The following is a 26592-nucleotide window of genomic DNA, read 5'->3' as shown; positions in this document are numbered from 1 at the left end:
ACTGAAAGAATGTCTTGTCTGCACTAATCCCTAAAAGCATGTCACCCTAGACAATCTAGTAACAACATCAAGTGAAATCTCGCTCTCACATCACCCCCTGCCACACACTAACAGCTCCTCTGTTCATTGTTCTGTTGGCGAGCAGTGTGCTCTCTTACCTGCATTAGTCTCAATGCATGCTTCTTTGTCTGGAGAGCACAATAAAGGTAGTCATCCTATTAATGCACACATTTTCTAACCATAAATAAAACAAGATTTCAATGAGAGTTTATGTTATCTTACAAACTCATTTGCGGCCCCCCAAAGGGTACACCCAAGAGTCACCTGTTTGGTAAGCAATATTTTCACCCTGAATATCAGAAGCTACGCACTACGAATTATCAAAAAAAATCCCATCTACCCCCCCCCCTTTCAAAATAAAGCGAGGAACGAAGGGGCTGCCTACATGATAGTATTGTTTTGTCGGCTAGAGCTGTTCTTGTCGTTATATTGTATATTCTTAAGTATTCAATGAACTGATTGTTATGAGGAATATGGTTCACTTTAAGCCTGACTGATTGCCCCTCTACTAAATCAGTGTTTCCCAAACCTTTTCCTTAACGGAACACTTCGCACATCCTGAGTATTTACAGGAACACTTTCCTTATTCTCTAGAGAGATTAATTCAAGTGGTGGCCTACTAAGTTAGTCATTCCAATAGTTCATGGAACAACTATTCGGACCTCGTAGAAAACTAGGGTTCCGCGGAACACAGTTTGGGAAACACTGATCTAAAGGATAGTTGATCTAAGGCAGGGGGTTCGTGAATAACCATCTCACATTAAATGCATCTGGAATAAGTCTTTATTTGATCATTATCTTATGTCTCTTAAAGGGCCAGTGAATCGATGGTGGTAAAACACTAGAAATAATTAATATTAAACGCTGCTTTATAACTGTTGTTTAAATATGTGTACAATTATTTCTTAGTTTTTAAACTTTTTATTGTATATATTTTTGCAATTCCACTTGTCAGCTTGCAAAGTTTTCATCCTGTAAAAAAAAAGGGTAGAATCTGGATGGGTGGACACGTTTCTTGATACTTTTCCTAGAAATTCCACAGTAGTATTTTTTTTTTGGTGGGGGGGGGGGGATTGACCAGAATGGGAAAACTCTGATTTTACCGTTCTAATGTTTCAAAGTAAAATAAAATTAATTTAAAATTGGTTTAAAGTCTGGACCAGTGATGCCCAACCTAATTCGACCCGCGGGCCATTTCGATTCCGACACTCGGGTCGCGGGCCACATGAATGAAAAGTTACAGCAACGAAATAAAAGAGAAATGAAACGTTTTGATTAGAAGCTCGTGGATCTAGTACTGACATTAATTAGTGGGATATTTCATGTTTCTGTTGTTTTTTTTTTACACGTCAGAAAATGGCTTCATTTCTGTACTGTACATTACTTTTTAAACTTGTACTTTTACATTGTATATTGAAAAAAGTGAACAATAAATGCATATGTCAGTTTTACGCAACAAAAGTACCATTTATTCTTCACAATCCTTTATTCGCGGCTCAAACCAAGAATGCCGTCATATTTGTTTTATGATGCCGTTTAAATGTTGATCCTTTTTTAAAACAGCCAAAACTTTCTTTTAAAATAAAACATGTTTGGCTCACTATCATATTCCACAAAGTATGAAATAATCAAAGAAGAAAAACTCTACATTGTTTGTAAAAAAATGTTTGTTTGTAAAATGTTTTACATATTTCGGATGTTCCTTCAGAGTTGAAGATAGTTTACTTCCTAGTCCAAACCTCCCGCAGGACGACGGGGGATGGGAGCGGGCAGGGTTTGAACCCTCGACCGTCGATAAATCCGAACGACAGTCTAGCGCGCAAACCGCACGACCAGGCAGTTTCTCGGAATAATTATCTTTTTCAACTCAGACCCCAAAAAACAACAAAAGCCTTTCTTGCCCTCTACTGACAATAATCTTCAATACTGAAGGAAAATATGAAACATGTAAACCAAACAATTAGCATGATGAGCCAGATCCTGTTCTGTTATCACGAATGAATTGCAAATTATCCTTACCGACTAGTTTAATTAACGCATGGCTATGATAAGTCGATACATTTCAGTTTTTTTAATTTTTTATTTTTTTTACGATTTCTTTTTTGAAGTAACGTCTGTATCATATAAGATAAGATTTCAGTTTGCAAAGGCGTCTCTGATTTAATTAATTGGCTAACATTGGTAAACTTCCGGGGCGCCGCTCGGCAGGCGACCTGATTACATTGTGACATAATCACGACGCGTAGGACGTAATCATCTTCTTTTTTTAAATAAAGTCTGTATTATATAAGATATAAGATAATCAGCATTTCTTTTCTGTCATCCATTATTTGTTTTTGTAAACTAGTTACTCTTAGGTTGTCAATTTTAGTCAAACTGAATTTCCATTTGATTGGATCACTAAAATTATCTTATCTTAACTTATAAGAAGGCGTTCGATATTTCTTAAGACGTTTTTGCATATTGGTACCGCATAATACTCTCCATATAAAGATATCTTCAGATTTGGACGTCTTAAGCTTTTCATGGCGCCAGCGGATTGGGGAGGGTGGGTCCTAGCCACTGTTTAATAATACCCAAGATGACTTGATATTAGTGGACCTGTTACCTAAAAAAGCATAGTGTTGGGATGGGGGGGGGGGGAAGCGAATTTCCTTTTTTCTAACTAGAAAACAATAGAAAAAAAAAACAACTCCTAACTCTGACGTCAAGTGCACTATGACCTTCTGTGTGACTGGTGGGAATGAAAATCTTTGCCTTGTGTGTGACCTTTCACATTGTCTCTACACTAGTCTTCTGCGAAACTATGAAAACTCATGCCACAGCTTTGATTGCCCCCACGTGACACCCATGTGACTACACGCAACAATACATAAAGTGGGCGGGGCTGAGTTCTGCCGAGCTTGGAATTTCAGCTAGTACAAAATAGATTTTGTGTGTGTGTGTGTGTGTGTGTAAAGGCAGAAACTGGTTGAAAGCCTGGGGAGGGGGGCGGCTTTAATGAAAAAAAATTAAAGAAACATGACGTTCAAAGCTTGCCATCCAGAATGATACACTACACTACAGAACATTACACTACACTACAAAACACTACAACAAATAACTCACATACTAAGTGTGCACAATATTTCAAGCAAGAAATCAAACCCAGTACACACATAGATGAAGGCGAGGTGGCTGAGTGGGAAAGCGCTTGGCTCTCAAACCGCTTTGAATTTTGATGAAGACTGGAATTTTTAATTCAGGGATTTTTTTAGGGCGACTCTTAAGTCCACCAAACTCTAATGGGTACCTGGCATTAGTTGGGGAAAAGTAATTCAGGTTGGTCGTTGTGCTGGTCACATGACACCCTATTTAACCCGTGCTCTACATAAACAGATGCCATTGACATCCTCTTCCCCCATAAATTGCAAGATTTGAAATGGGTCATTTGTTTTACAGACTTATACTAACTAGCTGATCTTAACAAGACGAGGCCGTCGACAGAGATGTTAGTGGTGCTATGACAGTTCGTGTAACCAAGTCCTTCGATTTTTCCCGGTCAGCAGCTGTTCTTAGCAGGATATCAAGAGAGAGGCCTGGTCCATTCTTTTGTGTTATCCAACCAGACATTTCTTTGGACGACCCTTTCTTAGTTCTCCCTCCACTGTATCTTGAAGAATGACTTTTGATAGAGAGACATATTTTACGATATGACCAAACCAGATCAGCTTTCGTCTCTTAACAGCCTTGAATTTTTTCCCTTTTTGCCAGTCAGAGTGTTGAAGTTTAAAAGTACAAACTCATTTGCCTTCTTTTCTGCAGCATTTACTCTCAGAAGCTTGGATTCTTCTTTCAGCCTCAGCGTTCCTAGAGTTTCATAGTTTCGCAGAAGACTGGTGTAGAGACAATGTCCAACATTCACGAGTTAAGAGACTACTAGTGAAGATTACAGTTTTACAATTTTACTTCGAACATAAGAATGAGTAAGCTAGGCTTTATTAGTCAAATTTTCCTTGGGCACATAAAAACTATAGGAAAACATACCTTCCCTGGCACATATAGACACTAGCTAGAAAAACAAACTTCTTGGCTCATATAGACTCTAGGAACTCACGATTATTATTATTATAGCTTTTATATGGCGCTACTTTCATGCTTATAGCATGCTCAGAGCGCTTTTGGTCCAATCTCATTTGTGGACCAGTAGGAGGGAGGGGGTATCTGGGAGTTGGTTTTCCGTGCTGCCTTTAGGGGCTCAGTAAACACAACTCTGCCCGAGTCGGGTGTCGAACCTCGAGCCCCCTTCTAGGTAACCAAGTTCAAGCGCACTTGGCCTCTCTCATGATTCATCGACACATAAAGACTAAAGATACACATAGATATATACAGTGGCGTAGCATCCATGTCGCGAGGGGGATCAATGAACCCGGGCACACGACCATTAGGGGCTTGGGCCCATGACTTTTGACTTATTGAGAACTTGGGGGTGACACCAAAGTGAAAAAATAAATTCACTTTTGTAAAAAATGATAAAAAAAAAGAATTTAAAAAGCTCCCTCAAAATTTCCCGAACGTTGTACGAAAATTAAATTAATATGAACTTTAAAACCAGTGTTTGAAGCTTTAATGTAAGGACTTGCTTTCTATTAAGTTTTGTAAATTGTAATGGTGGCTAGCCCTAACCGTGCGTTTAGGGTGACAATTGTTTCCATTTCGTCCATTTTTTTTTCCTTGTCTGTTCATAAAACCATTGGTAGTAATAGAGGAATGGAGAGACGGGGAGACTTTGGTTAAGAAACAGGGATAGTCCTGATTGTCACTAATTAAAATTTCGATACAGCTGCAAATTATTCAATTTTTTCAAACCTCAAAATGTTTTTATTTTGTTTTTTATTTAACATCTGTAATATCATCTTTTCATTTTATCGTTTGCACATTCATTGTTTATTCTTCACTATCTTAGCGTTCAGGCTGATCCGTCAGCTGGTAAACGCATAAACAAAATCATTCACTATGAACAATTTTGGGTCTTCGTTCTCTGTAATGAACATGAAAAACTGATCTTATTTTGACCACTCGCTAATGCTCCTATATCTGCGACTATAAATTTATAATTGATGAACTCCATCAGGTATATTACAATGGACAGTGTATTTGATCATGAACTATATACAACTTCTCAATAACCTTGACTGCTCAATAGTATTATATGTTTGTATATCTGCGACTATGAATTTATAATTGATGAACTGCAGCGGGTATATTAGTTTGAACAGTGTAAATGATCAGGAACTATATACAACTTCTCCATTACCTTGACTGCTCAACGTGGATGAGTTAACCTGTTTGTCTTGTGTGTTATTGTAATTGAAATCTGGTAGTCTGACATAAAAAAATAGTCTGACATAAAAAAAAATTAGTCTGACATAAAAAAAAATTAGTCTGACATAAAAAAAAATTAGTCTGACATAAAAAACAACAACTATTGAATCCGAAGAAGTTTACATTGTGAAATAGTGTAAGACATTCAATCAAGACGATGCGTCCTCGAAAGTCTTCATCTCATTGTTTTGTTGTCTTCTGTATTGTTTACAAAATGTGAATGTAATCATTATATCAGAATAAAAAGGAGATCAAATCTAAACAAAATAAAAATAAATATTTAGCAAGCCAAAGAAACTTCAGAGATTAAAAATAGGAATCGTTCAATTTGAATTGGTTTGTGCTATTTCAATTAATAAGGAAACCGAAAAGGGGAGCAGGGTTATAACACGATCTAGAAGATAGACAGATGGCTAAATTGATCATGGAATAGTGCCATTGTCTTACCAATGCTTAGTATGTGGTTGAAACTTGGTTCATTGTTCTTAAAAGAAATTTAACGCCATATATTTATACAAAAAACCTCAGAAAATTGCTATGAATATTCAAATTTGACAGGAAATCAAAGCCCAACAGCTTCGAAACGAGATAATAGATCTGTTGGGCAATGCAGTTCTGGACAAAAATACCGGTACTATAGGGTATTAATTCTGTACCATTTGTCTTTTTCATTGGTGGCAGCGCTCAAGACAAATAAAAAGTTGATATCAAATTCGTATTATTTTTTTGATAATGTTTTGTGATCTCAGTTGACGGAACATCCAAAGAAATAGAAATTAGATAGTCGTTTCTAGTTTTTCATATACGTGAGAATGACTACATGGCAACGTCAAGAAATGGTCAATGTCTAAGTAGACAAGACACTTTTCGTAGCCCTCCATCTTGTCCGGCATGTTTCCTACTGGAGAACTGATAGCATTGGAATCTCATTGTTTTATACATTGGACAGAAACAAACACACACACACACACATGCATGTAAGCACACACAAATTAGTAGCAGACGGTGGCAGACTGATTAGAATTAACAAGTGGCGAACGCTAAGAGACTAAGTTTTCATTATAAAGTTTTGTGACTCTGGACAAATATACGTGGAGTATTTTTTTTATAAGTTTTTTTTTTTTTTGCGTAATTTTATATAAAGTTCCGTAAATCTGGTAAGTTATTCGTGGAGTTATTTTTGCCTGATTTCATTGTAAAGTTTCCCGACTCATGACAATTATTCGTGGAGATATTTACTCTATTACAAAATTGTAGGCCTACATCAAGCCTTAGCTCTTTAGATTTAGTTCCATATTAGTTATATTTAGCTCATTAAACATTCGATCCACAGTGCTTCCTTTGTGCATGTAATATGTATGCAAATCTAACTAGTCAGTCTGTGTTGCTGTTTTTGTGTGGTTGTTTTGCTGTTTGTATGTGTATGTATAATTGAATTATTCCAATAGTTTTTCGTAATTCTCGCTGTGTTACTGTAACCTTCAGAACAGGTGCACAGTACCCCGTAGATAAAGTACATAAGTATATATACCTGAGTGTGTTCGTCAGTATAGAGTTCTCACAATGTTTTTAATGAAGAAAAAACATGTAGAAAAAATAAATCAAGTGAAACAATAAGTGATAAAACAATAAATGGTATATATGTGATGGAAATACAATGAGAGAGCTAGATATACACTTTTTTTTCTAAAGTAATTAAAGGTTAAAAAAATCATTGTGTAATCTTCAAACGTCAAGTTTTTTTTTTTGTTTTTTTAAATAAAAAATAGTTGACATTTGAATAAAACAAGTCCTTAGTTTAAAAACGAACTCAAAAAATTGAAATGAAACTCGAATATTGTTCAAAACAGGGCCGATCTTAGATCATTGTACCCTAAGCGAATAGACTTTTGGTGGCCCCTAAATGAGATAGAAAAATAAAAAAATAAACAGTGAAAAAAAAAAGTACTTAATTAATTTAAAACCAAGTAACTTCACAATAACACTGGGTACACGTGTCGCTCTTTCTTGTCTAAAAAAATATTAGGAGACCCCGGCAATCGGAGTCCCTAGGCGGCTGCCTAGTTTGCCTATGTTTAAGGCCGGCCCTGTTCAAATGGTCTGTTATTAAAATAAACTGTCCCTTTATGAAACGTACATTTGTTAGCAATAATTATTTGTTGCTAATTGGCGAAGAAGACAATTTCCAGTTGCAAAGGTAACATTAATAGCAACACTATTTTTTTTCTGAGGTGCCCTCAGTGACCTGGCTCCCTCCCTCCCCCCCCCCCCCCCCCTAGGGACGCCTCGGCAGACATGCACCCTAAAGCTACACTCAAGGCGCCCGGAAACGTGTTGAAAACATGGCACTACATGTGCCCCCAGAATCCTGAAAATCCGTGGAAGAGTCCAATGTAAGAACACATTTCTCCTTGACTTCCATGTAGACAGTTTTCTTACTCACACAAGTCTTTACAGGGGCGTGGGTGGAGGATAGGGAGCTGTGACTGACTTCCCTCGCGTGCTGTGCATGGGGAGGGAGTCATGCCGACTTACCTCACATTTGCCAGTTGCTACTCGATCTGTGTTATTCCAGGTAGAAAGCCTGTGAGATAAAAAGAAAGCTGGGAGGATGGGGGGGGGGGGGGGGGCGAGCCAAAAGATGGGGGGGAGGGGGGAATCAGTGTGATGCCAATATTCGTTTCATTTTTGGCTGTTAAGTGAGTTTCTGGGTACTGAGCCAGGCATCCGAGAGCAAACATCAGCAAAATCTGTTACCAATACATTCGCGTACATTAACCGTTGTTTACCTCAGCGTCTAAATACACTCGGTTTTAATCGTGTTTTCGAGTCTTTATACATTCCAGTACCTACCTTTTTTAAAACCGCATTATTTAAAATTACATAGATCTTTGTTACATTTGTCCCGCGTCCGCGGCAGAGCAGACCGTAAGAATAATTAGAATTAGATTATCTATTCTTTTCTATATTAGCTGTGTTATTTTAAAATAAACCGTATATTTGAAGATTTATTTGTGACAGTTTTAACTTCTATAGAAGACATGTGTTGCCGCAGATAAGAGTCGTTTATAAGTTGTGTTTTATTTTTCAATACAGGTATTGGAACAACTAAGGATTCTGTCAAGGGTGCTTTTATTCTATTGGATTTGTATGTCTGTAACTTCACGAGATTACTATCGGAATTTAGGATTTGTATGTGATCTTTTGGGGTTTCCAGGCAGTAAAGGATCTTACACAAAACAACAGGCACATTAATCGGTATCAGTTGACCTGTGAAAATATCCGGGGGACCCGCCAGAAGCAGTATGGCAGACAGGTGAGTGAAGAGCCACGCCCTACAATACCAGGGGCAGAAATGTTCTTAGTTCTTTGATCCTTCTTCTCGTAACAAGAGTTGGTCTCTTTTAAGTCACATTTTCTTTCTATCATGATGCATTGACATTTCTTCCCGCAGCATTAAATTGACAGATTAACTCTTTCTCCCCTAACTGACGATACCAAAGTTGATTCCACCAGAATGTGATAAATAATTACGAAGAGAAAGAGTTAAAAATCGTTAGCCAATGCTAATACTATGTACAAATGAACGTCTTACTTACTCATCGTCTCTATTTACAATGCAAATTTAGGTCAACATTTGGGTTTTAACATTAAATTATAATTTCGCTAAATATAATACACATTTTAACATTGAAGCAAACAAGCAAAATATGAAAGCACTTTACAAAAAAAAAGCTTTTCTAAAGGGGAAGAACTCCGTCCTGAAAACTATATCTAATAATAATGTACAAGCTATTTCCCTTATTCGATCTCAAACAAGATAATTGATTAACAATAATTAGTTGACTAATTGAGTATTTTTTGTTGATTGATTCATTTTTTATAAAGCAAAATAACTTATTGTTTAAAGTATCAACTTGATCGGAGAGTTTTCATTTGGGAGAAATAGCGTTAACAATTATTTATGGGGACTATACCCAACACATTTAGCCAGATCTGTAAATACTGAAGTATTAGTTTACATTGTTGCTATTAAACAAAATAATGCATTATCAGTAATTAAATGCTTAATGGTTTCTTTTTTCATTGATTCATGTCTATGTCAATGAATAATTATGCGAAGTTTCAGCTTGAAACTCTGAGAATGGGTGTGTGAGAAATAACGTGTACACATTTTTTACCAGACAGACAGACAGACAGATTGAGTTGATATAAGCTTTGTAAAAAGAAGGATCTTAAGAAATATTTTTACAATTCCACATATTCGCTTGCAAACTCTTAATGGGTTAAAAAAAAGTTGGGTGGACACTGGACAGGCTAATCTAAAACGGTTTTACCAATTTTCCTAGAAATTTGACAGTTTTTATATGTGGGGGGAAAATACCTAATTAGCCACACAGGGAAAACTCTGGTTTGACCGCCCTAATTTTACTAAATATAGTCATCTTAAAAGTACATTTGGCTTAAGTCTTTTTATTTTGGATACAGTTTCACCGGGAATTCCCACATTTGACTCAAATGTTTCTTGTGTTCAGTAAATAGACGAATACATAAATGGACGACCATGAACATCTTGGTTACCGTCGTATGTAGAAGCCATAAGCTGGACTGTTAATAGAAGAACCTGATTACAATTATAAAATGGAAGGTCTCCTTGCAATAGTGAAGCATTTTCTAGAAATAAGTAGAATAAAAAATAAATTCATAAAGGAGGAATCGATTTAAAAACAACAAAAATATTTATATTACATCATTAACTTTAAGTTTAATTTACACGCACCCAGTTACTTTATAATTCATGCATCTCTATAAAAGGAAGTCTTTACAGTAGGCCGGGGCATTTGGATAGTGTCGGATATTTGTATGATGGGATGTTATAGAGGGCCTGAACACTGACCTGCAACGTCACAACCTGTGGGCAGTTTAGACCAGTAGATCGTTGCCACGTCACTGGTCTGTACGACTAGGCAACGAACTGTTGGTCTCCACTGCCCACAGGTTGCGACGTTCCAGGTCAGTGTTGAGGGTACTGTAACGAATGGTCTCGCTGTCACAGGGTCTATTCAGGCACAAACCTGTGGTTAGTTCCTCACTCCCAACCACAAAATACCGGTTCTCCTCCGTTACCAGCAATTTGTTTATATAAGGGTTACAACGTCTATGCATCTTAATGTTGAAAGATGTTTTTTTGAAATATTCATATTTAGAAAATAACATTTTTAAAAGCAAAAATTTGGTACGTAATAAGTAGTAACGTAGGCTTAATAAGAACAACAGATTTTCAAAATATATGAAAACATAGGCCTCTATCCCTGGACACATATTGAAACTATGAAAATATAGGCCTATATCCCTGGACACATATTGAAACTATAAAAACATAGGCCTATATCCCTGGACACATATTGAAACTATGAAAACATAGGCCTATATCCCTGGACACATATTGAAACTATGAAAACATACATCCCTGTGTGTATATGTGAGTGTGTTTCTATGGTGAAGGTAGGAAGAGGTTAGCGATTGGTTGATGGCTATGTAGTGTGAATGATGCAAGATAAGCGGCATTGTCGTCAGCTGTCTTGGTAGGCCACAAACGATTCCAGATTGCCAGAGTGAAAAGACGTGTTTTTTGTAGTGAGTTAGATTTTGTATGAAACACCTTTATATATTACTACTAAAGTCTGGGTTGTATATTACTACTAAAGTCTGGGTTATATATTACTACTAAAGTCTGGGTTGTATATTACTACTAAAGTCTGGAGTATATGTTACTATTTAAGTCTGGGTTATATATTACTACTAGAGTCTGGGTGATATATTACTACTAAAGTCTGGGTTATATATTACTACTAAAGTCTGGGTTATATATTACTACTAAAGTCTGGGTTATATATTACTACTAAAGTCTGGGTTATATATTACTACTAAAGTCTGGGTTATATATTACTACTAAAGTCTGGGTTATATATAACTACTAAAGTCTGGGTTATATATTATTACTTAAGTCTGGGTTATATATTACTACAAGAGTCTACTACATTTATTTCATTTTATCTCAAGTTGAATTTGTTTATATTGTAATAAAAGTAATATTGAGTTTTTTTATTCACATCAGAAGTTATTCCATTTATTTAAACGTTTTTTACAAGTTAAAATATAATAAGAAAACTGCGATTTTGTTGCCTACCAGAAGCTTAATAACGAAAGTCAACGACCGTCCACAAGACCCTGAGCACATATAAACTCTGGGAAAACATAAATTATTGAGCCAATCATTTATTTAAATTTCCTACTGATGGTAGAACCTGAGACTTCGGCTCCAGCTTTAAAGCTAATTACCAATCCCAAGTCAAAGAGTTCAAAAAAAAAAAAACGTAATGCGTTGCCATGGTGATCACAAGCCCTGGGTGTGTGCTGTCAGACGTGTACGTTTGGAAAGCTGCACATATTTTTGTTTGAATCTTGATAACTTTCCGGTTGCTATTTTTTTTGTGTGTCTACGAAACGCATGAAGTCTTATCTTATCTTATATAATACAGACGTTACTTCAAAAAAGAAGATGATTACGTCCTACGCGTCATGCATTTAGTCATGCATATTAACCAATGACTTAAATTCTGCCAAGTCACTGGTTTTCCTGGCTAGCTCAGGCAACCCATTCCATGCTCTAATAGCACTAGGGAAGAAGGAGTATTTGTACAAATTTGTCCTAGCATATGGGACGAGGAATGTGCCTTTATCTTTGTGTCTTTCAGAGTATTTTATTAAATTTTGTTTTTGTATTTGAAGATTATGGTTCAGTGTTTTATGTATGATTGCTACTTTACTTTTGAGCCTTCTGTCCTGAAGGCTTTCTAAATTTAGTGATTTTACTAAAGGTGTTACTCTAGTCAAATGTGAATATTCGTTTGTTATGAATCTCACTGCTCTATTTTGTGTCTGTTCCAGTTTCTTAATGTTTTCTTGAGTTGAGGGGTCCCAAACGGAGGATGCATATTCTATTATTGGCCTAACCAAGGTTAAGTAACATTTTAGTTTTATGTTCTTATTTGATTTATAGAAATTTCTTTTAATAAATCCTAATGATTTGTTTGATTTTTTTGTAGTTTCATTAATATGTGGATTCCATGATAGTTTTTCATTTATTATAACACCTAGGTATTTTGCGTTTTTAGTCTGTGATACTGGTTTGCCATGAATAAGATAAGTGGAATTAATTTGTTTTAGTTTTTTTGTTACTCTTAACAACTGACATTTTTCTGGGTGGAAAGACATGCTCCAATTTGATTCCCATTTCTGTAATTCATCTAATTCTCTTTGTAAAATATCTGTGTCTTGTGTTGTTTTTATTGTTCTATATATTATGCAATCGTCTGCAAATAATCTGACTTTTGTTCCTGAACTAATGCAATTTGGTAAATCATTTATGTAAATTAAAAATAGTAGTGGACCCAAGACTGTACCTTGAGGTACACCTGAGTTTACTGTTATCGGTGTTGATTTAGAGCCATTTATTATTACAGTTTGTTCTCTCCCTATCAGAAAGTCTTTAATCCACTGATGCAGTGGACCATTAATGCCGAAATATTTTAATTTTTTAAGCAAACTATGGTGGTGAACTTGTCAAAAGCCTTAGAAAAATCTAGTAAGATAGCATCTATTTGTTCACTATTATCTAAACCTTTTGAAAAATCATCAATTAGTCCTATTAGTTGTGTTTCACATGATCTATATTTCCTAAAGCCATGTTGGTATGGTGTGAGGACATTATGTTTGTCTAAGTGGTTTATGATGTTGCTACATATTATGTGTTCTAGGATTTTACATGTGATGCTGGTAAGTGATACTGGTCTGTAGTTCCCTGGGTCAGATTTTTCTCCTTTTTTAAATAGGGGGGTGACATTAGCTTCTTTCCAGTCCTTTGGTACTCTGCCCTGGTTAAGTGAAGCCTGAAAGAGTATTTTGAACACTGGGGCTAGCTCATTACTTAGTTCTTTGAGTAATCTAGCTGGAATACCATCAGGTCCAGAAGCTTTATTTGGTTTGGTGTTGGCTAATAGTTTTTGAATTCCATTTTCTTGTACTACTATATCTTCTATGTTGTCTACTTGGTTCAAATTCAGTAATATGTCTTTGTCTCCTGGGGCTGAGAATGCTGATGCAAAGTTTTTGTTTAGAATGTTTGCTTTAGTTTCATTATCATTATGTATTATGTTATGTTCATCTTTTAATGGCGCTACGCCTGTTGTTTCCATTTTCTTAGACTTAATGTATGACCATAGGTTTTTGTTGTTATCTTTAGATATTACATTGTTTATGTATTCACTCTGCAGCTGTCTGCTTACTTTTTGGGTTAAGTGTTTAATTTTTATATACTTTTTGTAAACTCTTTCTGCATTAGTTTCTTTAAATTTTCTATAGAGGTTTTCCTTCTGTTTACAAAGCTTCTTTAGTCTATTATTAAACCAGCATTTATTTATTTTGTTTGATGTGTATTTAGTTGGTATATGATTTTCTATTATGCTTTTAAGATGGTTTTTAATGAAATTCCAGAGGTCATCGACTGGTTGGTTAATGTCTTTTTCTAATAAGAATGTTTGTTGAAAGTTTAGTGCAGCTTGGTGTAGTTGTGTTAGGTTACATTTATTCCAGAGTAAGATTTTTCTTTTGGGTTTTGTTAAATAAAACAGATGAATCACTCTATCATTTTTGATAACGTCAACTAGAGTCTATATCAATATTTAAAAATAAAACAACTTCCTTTTAATAATAAACACACACAAAAAAAACACGAAATGACTAAAGTACGTTTGATATAACGTTTCTTACTTTTTTACTTTCAGGAGACTTAGTTCAAGAGACCTTTTGTAAACTTTAGAAATCTCCCTTGAATAGAATTCATACATATTATTTCTCCGTATAGACTTCATAAATCTCTCTTCCAAGTGTATACTTCATAAATCTCTCTTTAATGTGTAGACTTCATAAATCTCCCTTGCATAAATCTCTCTTTCCTATGTAGACTTCATAAATGTCGATTGCAATGACTTCATAAATCTCTCTTTCTTGTCTAGACTTCATAAATCTTCCTTGCATAGACTTCAAAAATCTCTCTTGCATAGACTTCATAAATCTTCCTTGCATAGACTTCAAAAATCTCTCTTGCATAGACTTCATAAATCTCTCTTTCCTGTCTAGACTTCATAAATCTCTCTTATGTAGACTTCATAAATCTCTCTTATGTAGACTTCCTAATTCTCCTTTGTCTAGACTTCAGTAATATTGTCACGTATCCTATAGTAACTAAGATAAGGAAGGTAACTCTTATCAATACGAATGAGAAAGTGGTATCAATAGTAATCGGGGGGAAAATACCAAATCAAACTATACTGTAACTTTGTCAATCTAAAGTTACAGTGTTTTATCAAGAAGGCAATAAACTGACAGGCAAATGTTACCATGATAATTATTTGTGGGGCATAAATATAGCAGGCGTATGTAGGCTTGTTGGGTAATATATATATATATATACCAATTTAATTGTAAGATACATGTTTCTCCTATATATATTGTTCTGGTGTATAAAGTATATGTCATGTCATAGATTCTAGAAAGTTATTCAACCTGGAATTGTTTAATAAGGCAGTACATACAGTGCATCCGCCAAGGGACCTCACTTTCAATGGACTCTATAAGTTAAAAAGCAAAACAAATGTAAAATATACGTTTTAAGTTTGAAAACAAAAAATAAAAATGATAATGGAAATAAAGTGATCTAATCATTATTTTAGCCTGAATTTTAAACTTAACTCTTTAAATTAGTGGTAAAAGCCTCCACTAGATAAATCCCTGCACTATATGTCACGTGATACTCACTAAATGATGACAGGATTAGAGCTAAAGCGCACTTTAATGCCGAAGAGTTTAACTTTGGTTAATGTATTATTAAAATAAGATTCCTATGTTTTGCGACCCCCCCCACACACACACACACAAAAGAATAAAACTAATAATAAATAAATAAATAAAACGAATACAGACGCAAAATAAGAGCCTTGAGGTTTATAACAAATGAATATTCGCCTTTGACTAGACTCGAGCCATTTGGTAAAGCAAAGATCCCCATACAGACCTTACGATCTAATAGGGCAGATTATGTAAAGGTCATCTGTTTATATGACCGAGGTCAACGAGGGTGTCATGTGGCCAGTTCAACGACCAAGCGTCTTTACTTTTCCAAACTAAAGTCAGGTAGCCATTACATTTGGATGGACTATTGGCGTCCTAAAAATCCCGACATTGAAAATCCCAATCTTCACCGAGATTTGAACCCAGGATCTCTCTCTAAATGCAGAGACACTCCAAGGAAGAAGACTAAAAAGTAAATTAGCAATAAAACACTGTGCCATAACTTACTACTACAAAAACATTGAATAATGAAATACAAAGACTACTTCTTATAATTACGTTTCCTGAATTAGCCAAGAAAAAAAATTAATCGAAATTTTCTCTAATTTGTATTTTACGAACGTCTGTAACTTATAAGATAAGACAATATTGATTTGCTCATGCAGAGTCTACAAGGGGACGATTGAAATAAGACTTTCTACATTCGTTTCCTTCAAATCTTTGACTTCTGCTGATCTTACAATATTTACCATTGGAGCTCGCCTGTTCAGATCAGAGGGAGTAAAATGGCAAAGCTGTGGAAGTGCCAAGGGCAAACAAGGAAAAAAACACACAAAAAAACGGGTATACCCTGTTGCCAAATGTACATATTTCAGACAATGACATTTGGCTAAAAATAACTGTGTATGAAAACATCCTCTTTCAAGGGAGGGAAGCGATGAAGGTCTTGGGTTGTACTTTTGATGAAAACGAAGAAAAAAAAATGCAATCATATAAGAGTTATCGTTCGCTGGAGAAGCAGCGTGGTGGGAACAATGTACCTAGAAAATAATCGCTTACCTTGGCTTTTTAAAATATCTTTTGTAACATATAAACATATACAAACACAGTGAGTATGTCAAAGTTACACAAGGCAAGGGAAGTAACAAGTAAAATGGATTCAATCTTATAATACGTCTGTTTTATATCATTTGATTAAGTCAGGGGTGAGCAAACGTTTAATTTACCGAGAGTAGCACTAAACTCTATTTGTATTTTTTTCACCAGGGGAATACAGATTAAGAGCTCGATTATCTATTAATAACACTTTTAAAATAACTTAACACAGCGGTTCTCAACCTTTTAAACTCGGCGACCCCTTTTTACAATCCCCCATTCCGCCTCGAAACCCCCCCCCACACACACACACACAAACATACTGCAATAGAAGAGTAGACAATAACAATCCATATTTTCAATGGTCTTGGGCGACCCTTGGCAAATCGTCAATCGACCCCCCAAGGGGGTCACGACCCACGGGTTGAGAACCCCTGACTTAACAGAAAGTATCTCGTATTCACATTTCAGATAAATATTTATAGACTAAAATATACACATAGAGACAAAAAGTCTGCATCATATGATAATTCAAAAAATACTTACATTACGCTCAATAGCTAACAGGACTCCAAAGTCAATAGTGGTGGCGACAAGGTGGCAAATGCCAGTTATTTAAAATACCTTGGCGCTATCGTTTCAGACCTAGGAACCAAACCTGAACCACTGGCCAGAACTGGACAGTCCACAGCAGCATTTGCAAAGCTCTAAACAAGATGGAAAGTTAAAGGCCTATCCTTCGGCAAATCAGACTGATGCGCTCCATGGCTATGGCCACATTCTTGTATGCTTGCGAATCTTGGACGCTAATTGCAGAACTAAAGAAAAGGAACCTAGCAATGGAATATGGATGCGATAGAAGAATCCTACGTGTAACCTACAAAGACTGCAAGATTTGAAACAGGATCACAATAGCAATGGCCCCCCATGACCTGCTGACCACTATCAAAAAACGCAAACTTAAATTTTAGGGCCATTTCATAATGTCCTCAAGGCTTGCAAAGATTATCCTTGAAGGAACAATAACAGGAAAAAGAAGAGAAGGCAGACAAAGAAAGCAACGAAAAGACACCATCAAAGAGTATACAGGCCTGCAAAAAAAAAAGAAAAAAAAAGAAAAGAATGTAGGAAGACGGTTGACAGATCATGTGTGGTGCCCCAAACGGTTCAACAGATTATGGGAAAGGTAAAGGTGATGGTGAAAGATTTTCTTAGGCGTACATAAAGGAAACTCTGCTAGATTAAAGTAAAAACACGGAATGATCAAGCAATGAAGCCTTCACCAGGATGCCCATATGTATAAATTCTGTACTACACCAGGTAAAATTATCAACAATTATTCCGCACCATGTAGCAAGTACATTGACCTGTCATTAGCTTGTCAAAATGCCTGACTACGAGCTTACTTGATGAATGAATGTGGTCTTTTCTACAAAGCTTTTTATCAACTCTTTCATCAACTCTGTCACTGTCTGTGAACAAGTTATTTCTCCCTCTTCCCTTCCTCAGAGAGATCAAGTTGAAACATTGTACAATTATTCATTGTACCTAGCAAAACATGAATCTGTCAAAAACATAACCCATTAGTTAAATAAAAGGGAAATAAATATTAAAGTAGAAATATGTTGTTGTAAATGTGGAGTTTTTCCCATTTACTCCATCCCTCCCCCGACAACTTATTTTGCTTGTTTTCCTGTCCTGGACACATAATTTCTGCAACTGAAAAGCTTTTGTAGGACCTTGTCGTCTGTAAACAACACTTGTTTTAACTTACAATCTGGTGGAAGCAGAACCAAACTAGCAGTATGTCGTCTGCGACTCATGACTTGTGGGTTAAACATTTCGCTGCTTCCTGAAAGTTTCAACAAACTCCAGGCATTTTTATCTTTCTCTCTACGTCTGATAAATTGACAGAAGTCCTAAGGCTCTAATCGGTGGTGTATTCAAAATAAAATAAAATCATCACAGACGTCATGTCGAACCTTTTACGTACTTGCGGGTTGCGTGATCTAGTCTGGCTGACCTAGTTTTATCACATTCCATTAGACAAGCTATTTTTTTTTAAGAAAGGCGCTGATTCACATAACGTAAAGTTAACCTGCTGGTATTGCCGGACTTAATCTTTGCTAGACTTTTAAAATTATTTTATGGAATAATGATCCCTTTGAGCTAATAAAGCCCGAGTTATGCTTCTCAGTTTCAACGTAGCGCTCGGCTGGAAACGGTCGTTAGAGGAGACCATTATGCCAATAGGAAAGCAAAAAAAAATACATCCCGTTGGGCTGCCTAAGGATCGAGTCCATTGTACTGGCGGGGATGGAAGAAAGCCCCAACAAACATGCCACTATTCACACCCATTTCCTCTAAGAACCACTCTTATGGCGGACACCTGCACGACTGATGTGGTACAGAGAACGAATAAGGGGGAATTTCCCTGATGTGCTCGGCCATCGACCTCGCTTCTAATCCGAGCGCCTATGGATATCAGCTATCAGTAATATGGATGTAATAATTTACATCTGCTTGGATCATTCCCAGACAGAAGTTTGTTCAGACAGGTAGATGAAGACAAGCGTCCATAAGTCTAGACTTCTAAGAGTCATAGACTCAACTTTTGTGATACTTAAAAAAGAAGATGAAGCTAAAGAAGATTAAAGTACAATTACCAACTTCTGGTCAACAAAAACATTAACTTGAAAACTGCCAAGGAAAAACAAAAGCAGATCATCATCATCAAGTTATATGACTTAACACTTGCACATGATAAGTAAAAATATTAATCAGCATAATTTTGTGCTGCCCAAATGAGTAGGAGGCGTTAGGCGCTTCCGCGCTGTGTCACTGCAGATATATTAACTCTCAACTAACGAAATCCGCATAACACAGGCAAAAGGCCAACAATGTAAGTTAGTCGACGCTGATAGTGAATGTCGAATAAGACGTTAAAAAATAACGAAGGGAACTGTCGAATGTCGTCAAGCTAAATCTCTAAGTCCATAAAAACTGCCTCTATCTAAAGCAGGGGTTCTCAACCTGTGGGTCGCAACCCCTTTGGGGGTCGATTGACGATTTGCCAGGGGTCGCCTAAGACCATCGAAAAAATGGATTGTTTTTGTACATTATTCTATTGCTGTGTGTGTGTGCGGGGGGGGGGGGTCGCGGCAGAGTGGGGGATTGCAAAAAGGGGTCGCCGAGACTAAAAGGTTGAGAACCGCTGTAAATTAATTTTAAAGCCTTCAGAAGTCATCTGTTTACATTTCGCTATTCTTCCTAAAATCCCAGTCTTGTTGTTTACTAGTCGCGTCATTGTCTCTAAGTCAAAACTTTCCTTTTCTATTAAACAAATAACTATGTCCTAATCGTGCCATTCAACAGAGGCTATCAGAGAAATTCAAATTACACAAGCCTTGGGAAGGTTGGTGACCGGAATGAAAAGGGCAACTAGCAGAACGTTGACTTTATTCCATTCATGTCGAAGTCTAAAGTAATCGATAAGCACATTATTTCAATTTCTAGAAACAGCTGCTGTGCTTCGAAATGATGCTACGATGATCAGGTGTTCAAATCCTGGTCGCTGTCCCTTACTGCCATCAATTTACGATAACTTATATCACTTACAACCCAAACATTGACACACACCCAGCTCCTCCGACACGCCCTTATACACATTGAAACACATAGGCCTATACCTTTATCTCTGGCACTCATTTCATGTGAGCGATCAGTTGTACATTAGCACTAGTGGTACCTTTCGTTCGCACCTCACTTGCCAGGTGTTTTACACCGTGAGCAATCAACTAGGAAAAGGTCTCAATTATGACTAGAATGTGTTTTTCACTGGCCAAAATTTTAAAACGTTATTAATGGACTAACATTGAAATCTCTCTGTAAAATAGCGCTGGCCAGTTTTATAACTTGAGCACACACACCAACATTAGAATCATGTTGTCACGGATATTGGCCATGAGTTTTAAAACGCTGACAATCAACAAAAAAATTGTCTTTCACATCACTGGCCAAGAATGCTATAACGTGAGCAATCAACTAACTATGAAAGCTAGTATTCACATCACTATCAGTAAATAATGAACTAACAAAGAAAGCTAGTTTTCACATCACTATCAGTGAATAATCAATTAACAAAGAAAGCTAGTTTTCACATCACTATCAGTGAATAATCAACTAACAAAGAAAGCTAAGATTCACATCACTACCAGTGAATAATCAACTAACAAAGAAAGGTAGGATTCACATCACTATCAGTGAATAATCAATTAACAAAGAAAGCTAGTTTTCACATCACTATCAGTGAATAATCAACTAACAAAGAAAGCTAGGATTCACATCACTATCAGTGAATAATCAACTAACAAAGAAAGGTAGTATTCACATCACTATCAACGAATAATCAACTAACAAAGAAAGCTGGTTTTCACATCACTATCAGTGAATAATCAACTAACAAAGAAAGCTAGTATTCACATCACTATCAATAAATAATCAACTAACAAAGAAAGCTGGTTTTCACATCACTATCAATGAATAATCAACTAACAAAGAAAGCTAGTATTCACATCACTATCAATGAATAATCAACTAACAAAGAAAGCTAGTATTCACATCACTATCAGTGAATAATCAACTAACAAAGAAAGCTAGTATTCACATCATTATCATTGAATAATCAACTAACAAAGAAAGCTAGTATTCACATCACTAGCCAGCATCTATCTAGTTCGTCCATCGTAGTTCGATGATGATCACTTTGTCATCCTGGGGGCTGAGGGCTTTACACTAGGGTCTATCTATCTATCTATCTATCTATCTATCTATCTATCTATCTATCTATCTATCTATCTATCTATCTATCTATCTATCTATCTATCTATCTATATATCTATCTATCTATCTATCTATCTGTCTATCTATCTATCTATCTATCTATTTATCTATCTATCTATCTATCTGTCTGTCTGTCTGTCTGTCAGTCTCTCAAATTTTGACAGTTTCTGCATGAAAATGAATGTCTTAGGGCTTTCAAAAAGAGGCTTTAAGTCTATTCTTCTTCCTCTTTTCTAAAGCCTCCTCAGTTCGTTTTCACTCTCCGTTCTGTTTGATCTTGGGCCATTTCCGCCCACACACTTTCAATGATAGCCCTGTGTCTAACTAAGCACACACACACATATATAGTTTATGATAGAGTGAGGAAGATGGAATTAAAACTATTAATAATGGTTTTCCCAGCTTGAAAGTCTGGTCCCCGATGAACAGTAAGTATAATAAACAGCAAGTGTATAGAGTACTGACACATCTAACGCCTCAGTTTGAACTCAGAACAAAACAAAGCGTTGTGGTGAATATTCGAGACAAGAATCTGTGCCAAAAACATTATCAACAAGTCGGAATGAAATGTAGGAAGTGGGCGTTGTCTTGTCTGTGAGGGTAACCATGCTGTTGTAGTGCGTTGCTAAGCATTCTATGTGTGCTCAGTCGAGGACACTAATGTTTTCTGTCTTTTTTTGTTTTTAAAGCAAAATCAGATTTTATTTCATTTAGATTATATATAATTAGACTGTTTTAGATGTATGAATATATCTCAAGTAAAAAGGCCCTGAATGATTCATTACTTTCATTTAGATTATATCCAATTAGACTGTTTTAGATGTATGAATATATATCAAGTAAAAGGGTCCTAAATGATTCATTACTTTCATTTAGATTATATATAATTAGACTGTTTTAGATGTATGAATATATATCAAGTGAAAGGGCCCTGAATGATTCATTACTTTCATTTAGATTATATATAATTAGACTGTTTTAGATGTATGAATATATATCAAGTAAAAGGCTCCTGAATGATTCATTACTTTCATTTAGATTATATATAATTAGACAGTTTTAGATGTATGAATATATATCAAGTAAAAGGCTCCTGAATGATTCATTACTTTCATTTAGATTATATATAATTAGACTGTTTTAGATGTATGAATATATATCAGGTAAAAGGGCCTTGAATGATTCATTACTCCTCACTGATTCTCCCCCTTGCCGTGGACGAATAAATAGGAAAATTTAAACCGCTATACCTTGTATCGAGAACAACTAAGATATTTTCTTTTTCATGGCTCCGGAAAGAAGACTACTTGGTATGACAGCGACCTGGGTTCGGTCCTTGAGTGAACGCCTAAGTATTTTTTTTTAGGCCAGTGCTAAGATGAGTGCTAACACTTCCGCGTACTTCTATGTTAGATTTATATGGGTTAGGGCCGGGGTGTATAAACAGATGCTGCGGTTCCTTTCCCTTTTCCTATTGGGGACCACTGGTCAATGTGTGGTCAGCTGCGTCTCTGTGACCAAGCAGTGAATTTAGAAAGTTTTGTATTGTAATGCAGTTCTCTGCTATCTGCTATACTTCCTGCTGCAGTGGATTGTCACTGCCGCTATTCGCTCTGTAGTGATCGTTAGTACTAATAGGTCTAGTGTGGTGGTAGAGTTGAAGTTAATGTCTTTTTAAAAATATTATTTTCTAGTTTTGTTGATATTATTTTTGGTTTCTGATAAATCATATGTCGTTTATCTTGCATCATTCACAACCACACACTAACCTCTTCCCAGCGTCACCATAGAAACACACACACACACACACATACTTCATTACACTTATAAATTTAAAACTCAACGGATTAAGATGGCGGTTAGGCACTACATCTTGTACTATCTACCCATCATTCTTGTTTATATATTTTTTTAACTAAATATTTCAATATGTTTCTTTCTAAGCATTCTCCTAATCCCCTTCCAGTGCTGTTCTTAGGCTTAGGAAAACTAGGCAGCCGCCTGAGGCCTCCGATTGGTGAGGGCTCACTTGAGAGACTTTGAATGTTGGAGTACACTTGGTCTTTAAGAAATTGCATAATTTTATTTTTCTCGCAGTATATTATTTGTTTTTCTATTTCATTTGGGGCCACCGATTTCACTGTGCCTGGGGCTTTCAATTATCTAAGGCCGGCCCTGCCTCTTTCCATTACTTTCACCCCGCGAATGCAAATAAAAATGACTAAAATTATAGTTTTCAAGCTACATCTTAGAGCATGGAATGGGTTGCCTGAGCCAGCCAGGAAAACCAGCTACTTGCAGAATTTAAGTCATTGGTTAACATGCATGACTGAATGCATGACGCGTAAGACGTATTCATCTTCTTTTTTGAAGTAACGTCTGTATTATATAAGATAAGATCTCAATGACGTTTTGTCAGCCCCCAAAATTTAGTCGTGCAATCCACACATCACATCGCACAATGGGTGGTGGAGGCCCTGAATTTAGCCTTGCTTTAGGACATAGGACATGTCCTTCTTTTGCCGGAAGTCTGATTTAGGCTTAATTTAGGACGTAGGACACAGATCCAAAAAGAAGAGCATATCCTTCTTTTGCTGGAAGTCTGATTTAAGCTTAATTTTGGACATAGGACACAGCCATAAAAAAGAAGGACATGTCCTTCTTTTGCCGGAAGTCCTATAGCTCTAACCATTGCTCCACAACGAAAGGGCTGAGAAATCGGATCTTCTATGAAAGCTAGCACATTCCGTATGAGTTCCAGCTGAGCTACAAATCCTCGGGTCAAAGGTCATCCTGAAGAGTGTGATCGCTATCTAAGCAGAGGATGGTGTGAATGCACTGGAAGAGAGAAAGAGGGGGGTATCTAAGTTCATTGAGGTGTCTTCTGTAAACTGTAGACGAATTTAGCCGTCAGATAGAACGCATATTTTATCTTCAACAGACGCTAATCACATGTGCTGAACAGAGTGTAACATTTAACAAAGCAGGGTGCACAGTGCACACACATCATTGTAGTGCTTTACGTTTCATTGAAACAGCTCTAGTGGATAGCACAGTATTGTGCGCTTTTCCTTATAACCAAGAGATACAGGGCCGGCCTTACCAATATTTGATGCACTGTGTTAAACAAACATCATGATTTTTTTTTATTAGCATAAATATGGCTAAACCTATAGCTGCGATTTTGGCTGCGTTCATAAGAGGGCGTGGCAGAATAGATCCCTCTGTCTGCCAACAGAAATTCATGTCTGGCAAGCAGTGTTCTTTAACCCATTTATATAGCCCTGAGACCTGGATGCTATAATTATAGTAATTGGAGGCCGCTAAACTTTAATAGCTTCAATAAAAATGCACTTATTACTTATATTTAAAAGAACGCTTAAAATTTAGAAGAAAAAAATAAAATGGTTGTATATTTAATCTCATTTTCCTTCATTTTTTTTTCAAAAACAAAAAAATAATTGATATGCATGTTGTATATGTGGTGGGTTTGGCACGGAACAAACTAAATGACATGACGAAGGCAACTCGTAGGCCGATTTCAATTTTTTTTTATTACACACTAACGACCTGCAGCCATACATAAACACATGGTGTAGAACCAGGCACAAACAGGGAGTGGAGACGACCTAGGTCCAGTAACATACTGACACAGACTGACACTACAGCGACAAGAGAAGCCGGTCGAATGGACAGTGCCCACGTTGTTCTGCCATTTTATGCGCGGACACAAGGTGCCATCTAGGGGGAAGGGTCACTTTTATATCGGGGTGGCCGGTGTTTCCTGAAAAGGTATCCACTCCACTACATATTTATATACAGTAGCGGCCTTAGGGGGTGGCAAGAGGGGCAACCGCTCTAGGCCCCGCGCAAAAGAGAGGGCCCCGCGATAGGAGATTCCCTTGTCACTGTCAGGTTTGAAAAAGAAGACCAGTTTTAGGACAAATTTGTACAAATACTCCTTCTTCCCTAGTGCTATTAGAGCATGGAATGGGTTGCCTGAGCTAGCCAGGAAAACCAGTGACTTTTCAGAATTTAAGTCATTGGTTAATATGCATGACTAAATGCATGACGCGTAGGACGTAATCGTCGTCTTTTTTGAAGTAACGTCTGTATTATATAAGATAAGATAAGTGTTGCTACCTGTAAGATTTAAAGATGTGTTGGTAAAAATGAAAAAAAAAAAGTTTAAAACATTTTTTAAAAATTGTGTGGTCCCTCTCTTGTGGAGTGCCTGGGCTAGTAGTCCTGCATGCCCTCCTTAAAACCGGCCCTGGCTATAATGCTTTAACTCTTTCTCTCCTAACTTACGATACCAGCGTTGATTCCACCAGAATGTGGTAAATAATTGCGGAGTCAAAGAGTTAACATGAAACAGCTAAGGCTTCTCTAACGTTGTCAGCAAAGGTGCCTGCACTCCATCTCGACAGTAGGACAGCGATGTTCTAGTTCAGCGGTTCTCAACCTTTTAAGCTCGGCGACCCCTTTTTACAATATACCACTCTGCCGCGACCCCCCCCCCCCCTCCAATAGACACACACAGCAATAGAAGAATAGACAATAACAATCCTTATTTTTTGATGGTCTTAGGCGACCCCTGGCAAATCGTCAATCGACCCACAGGGGGTCGCGACCCACTGGTTGAGAACCCCTGTTCTAGTTAATGCTGGACCGTACAGCAGTATAAAGATACTTATCGACTACTGCGTTAAGTAGGGCACATATCAAGTATATAGGAAGACTGAACGTCATAATTAACTCTTTTTTTTTGCGATTTTCAAAGGAGGACGGCGTAACAGAGGTGCCTTAAGGAAACGCTTTAAGGATCACCGAATATGCCAGATTGTCCTCACTGGAATAGAGAATACTTGGCAGCAAAAACTGGCCTCAGAAATAGACAGCTAAATAACTCTGGAGAAATATAGAAGAAACCCTAACCCTATGTTCAAATATGCGACACATTAGAATGTTCAAAAAATTCAGTGTTAAATCAGAACTTTCAAATAAGTGTCAATTTAAATTAAGTTTATTGCTTTTTTTTTAGTATTCTGTTTGTACATATATCTTAGACACAAATGGCCAGATTAACATATGTAAACATTTAGAACGTAGATATCCTTCTTTTTTTTAAAGAAACGTCTGAAATTTATAAGATAAGATCAAACAGTCTAACATTAGATTACTAATAGATGTCTTCAATAGATGCAGAGCCGGCCCTAACAATTGCGGGCCTTATTTGAAACGGATGGCGCAGCGCCTAGTCTTGATAGGGATAAACATGTCAAAATTAAGATTTTGTATTAGAAAAAAAAACATTTA

The 26592-nt window shown here is 36.6% G+C and overlaps 1 protein-coding gene across 3 annotated transcripts in view; it reads left to right on the top strand.

Moving 5' to 3' along the window:
* Positions 1 to 7883: 7883 nt before the first annotated feature.
* The window catches only part of LOC106066758 (neprilysin-like), a 42365-nt gene continuing 23656 nt past the window's right edge, over positions 7884 to 26592 (top strand). Inside the window, exons 1-2 of one of the 3 annotated variants that reach the window (XM_056026098.1) lie at positions 7884 to 7999; positions 8521 to 8740. In XM_056026098.1, coding sequence (XP_055882073.1) covers positions 8730 to 8740 — 11 coding nt within the window. In that variant the 5' untranslated portion in view covers positions 7884 to 7999; positions 8521 to 8729. Of the gene's footprint in view, positions 8000 to 8104; positions 8353 to 8520; positions 8741 to 26592 lie in introns of those variants that run through there. The other 2 variants (XM_056026097.1, XM_056026099.1) reach the window with 2 other exon arrangements.

Source organism: Biomphalaria glabrata, chromosome 4 (genome assembly GCF_947242115.1).
Source record: "Biomphalaria glabrata chromosome 4, xgBioGlab47.1, whole genome shotgun sequence".
Classification (NCBI taxonomy): domain Eukaryota; kingdom Metazoa; phylum Mollusca; class Gastropoda; family Planorbidae; genus Biomphalaria; species Biomphalaria glabrata.
This window is presented reverse-complemented; position numbering and strand designations above follow the sequence as displayed.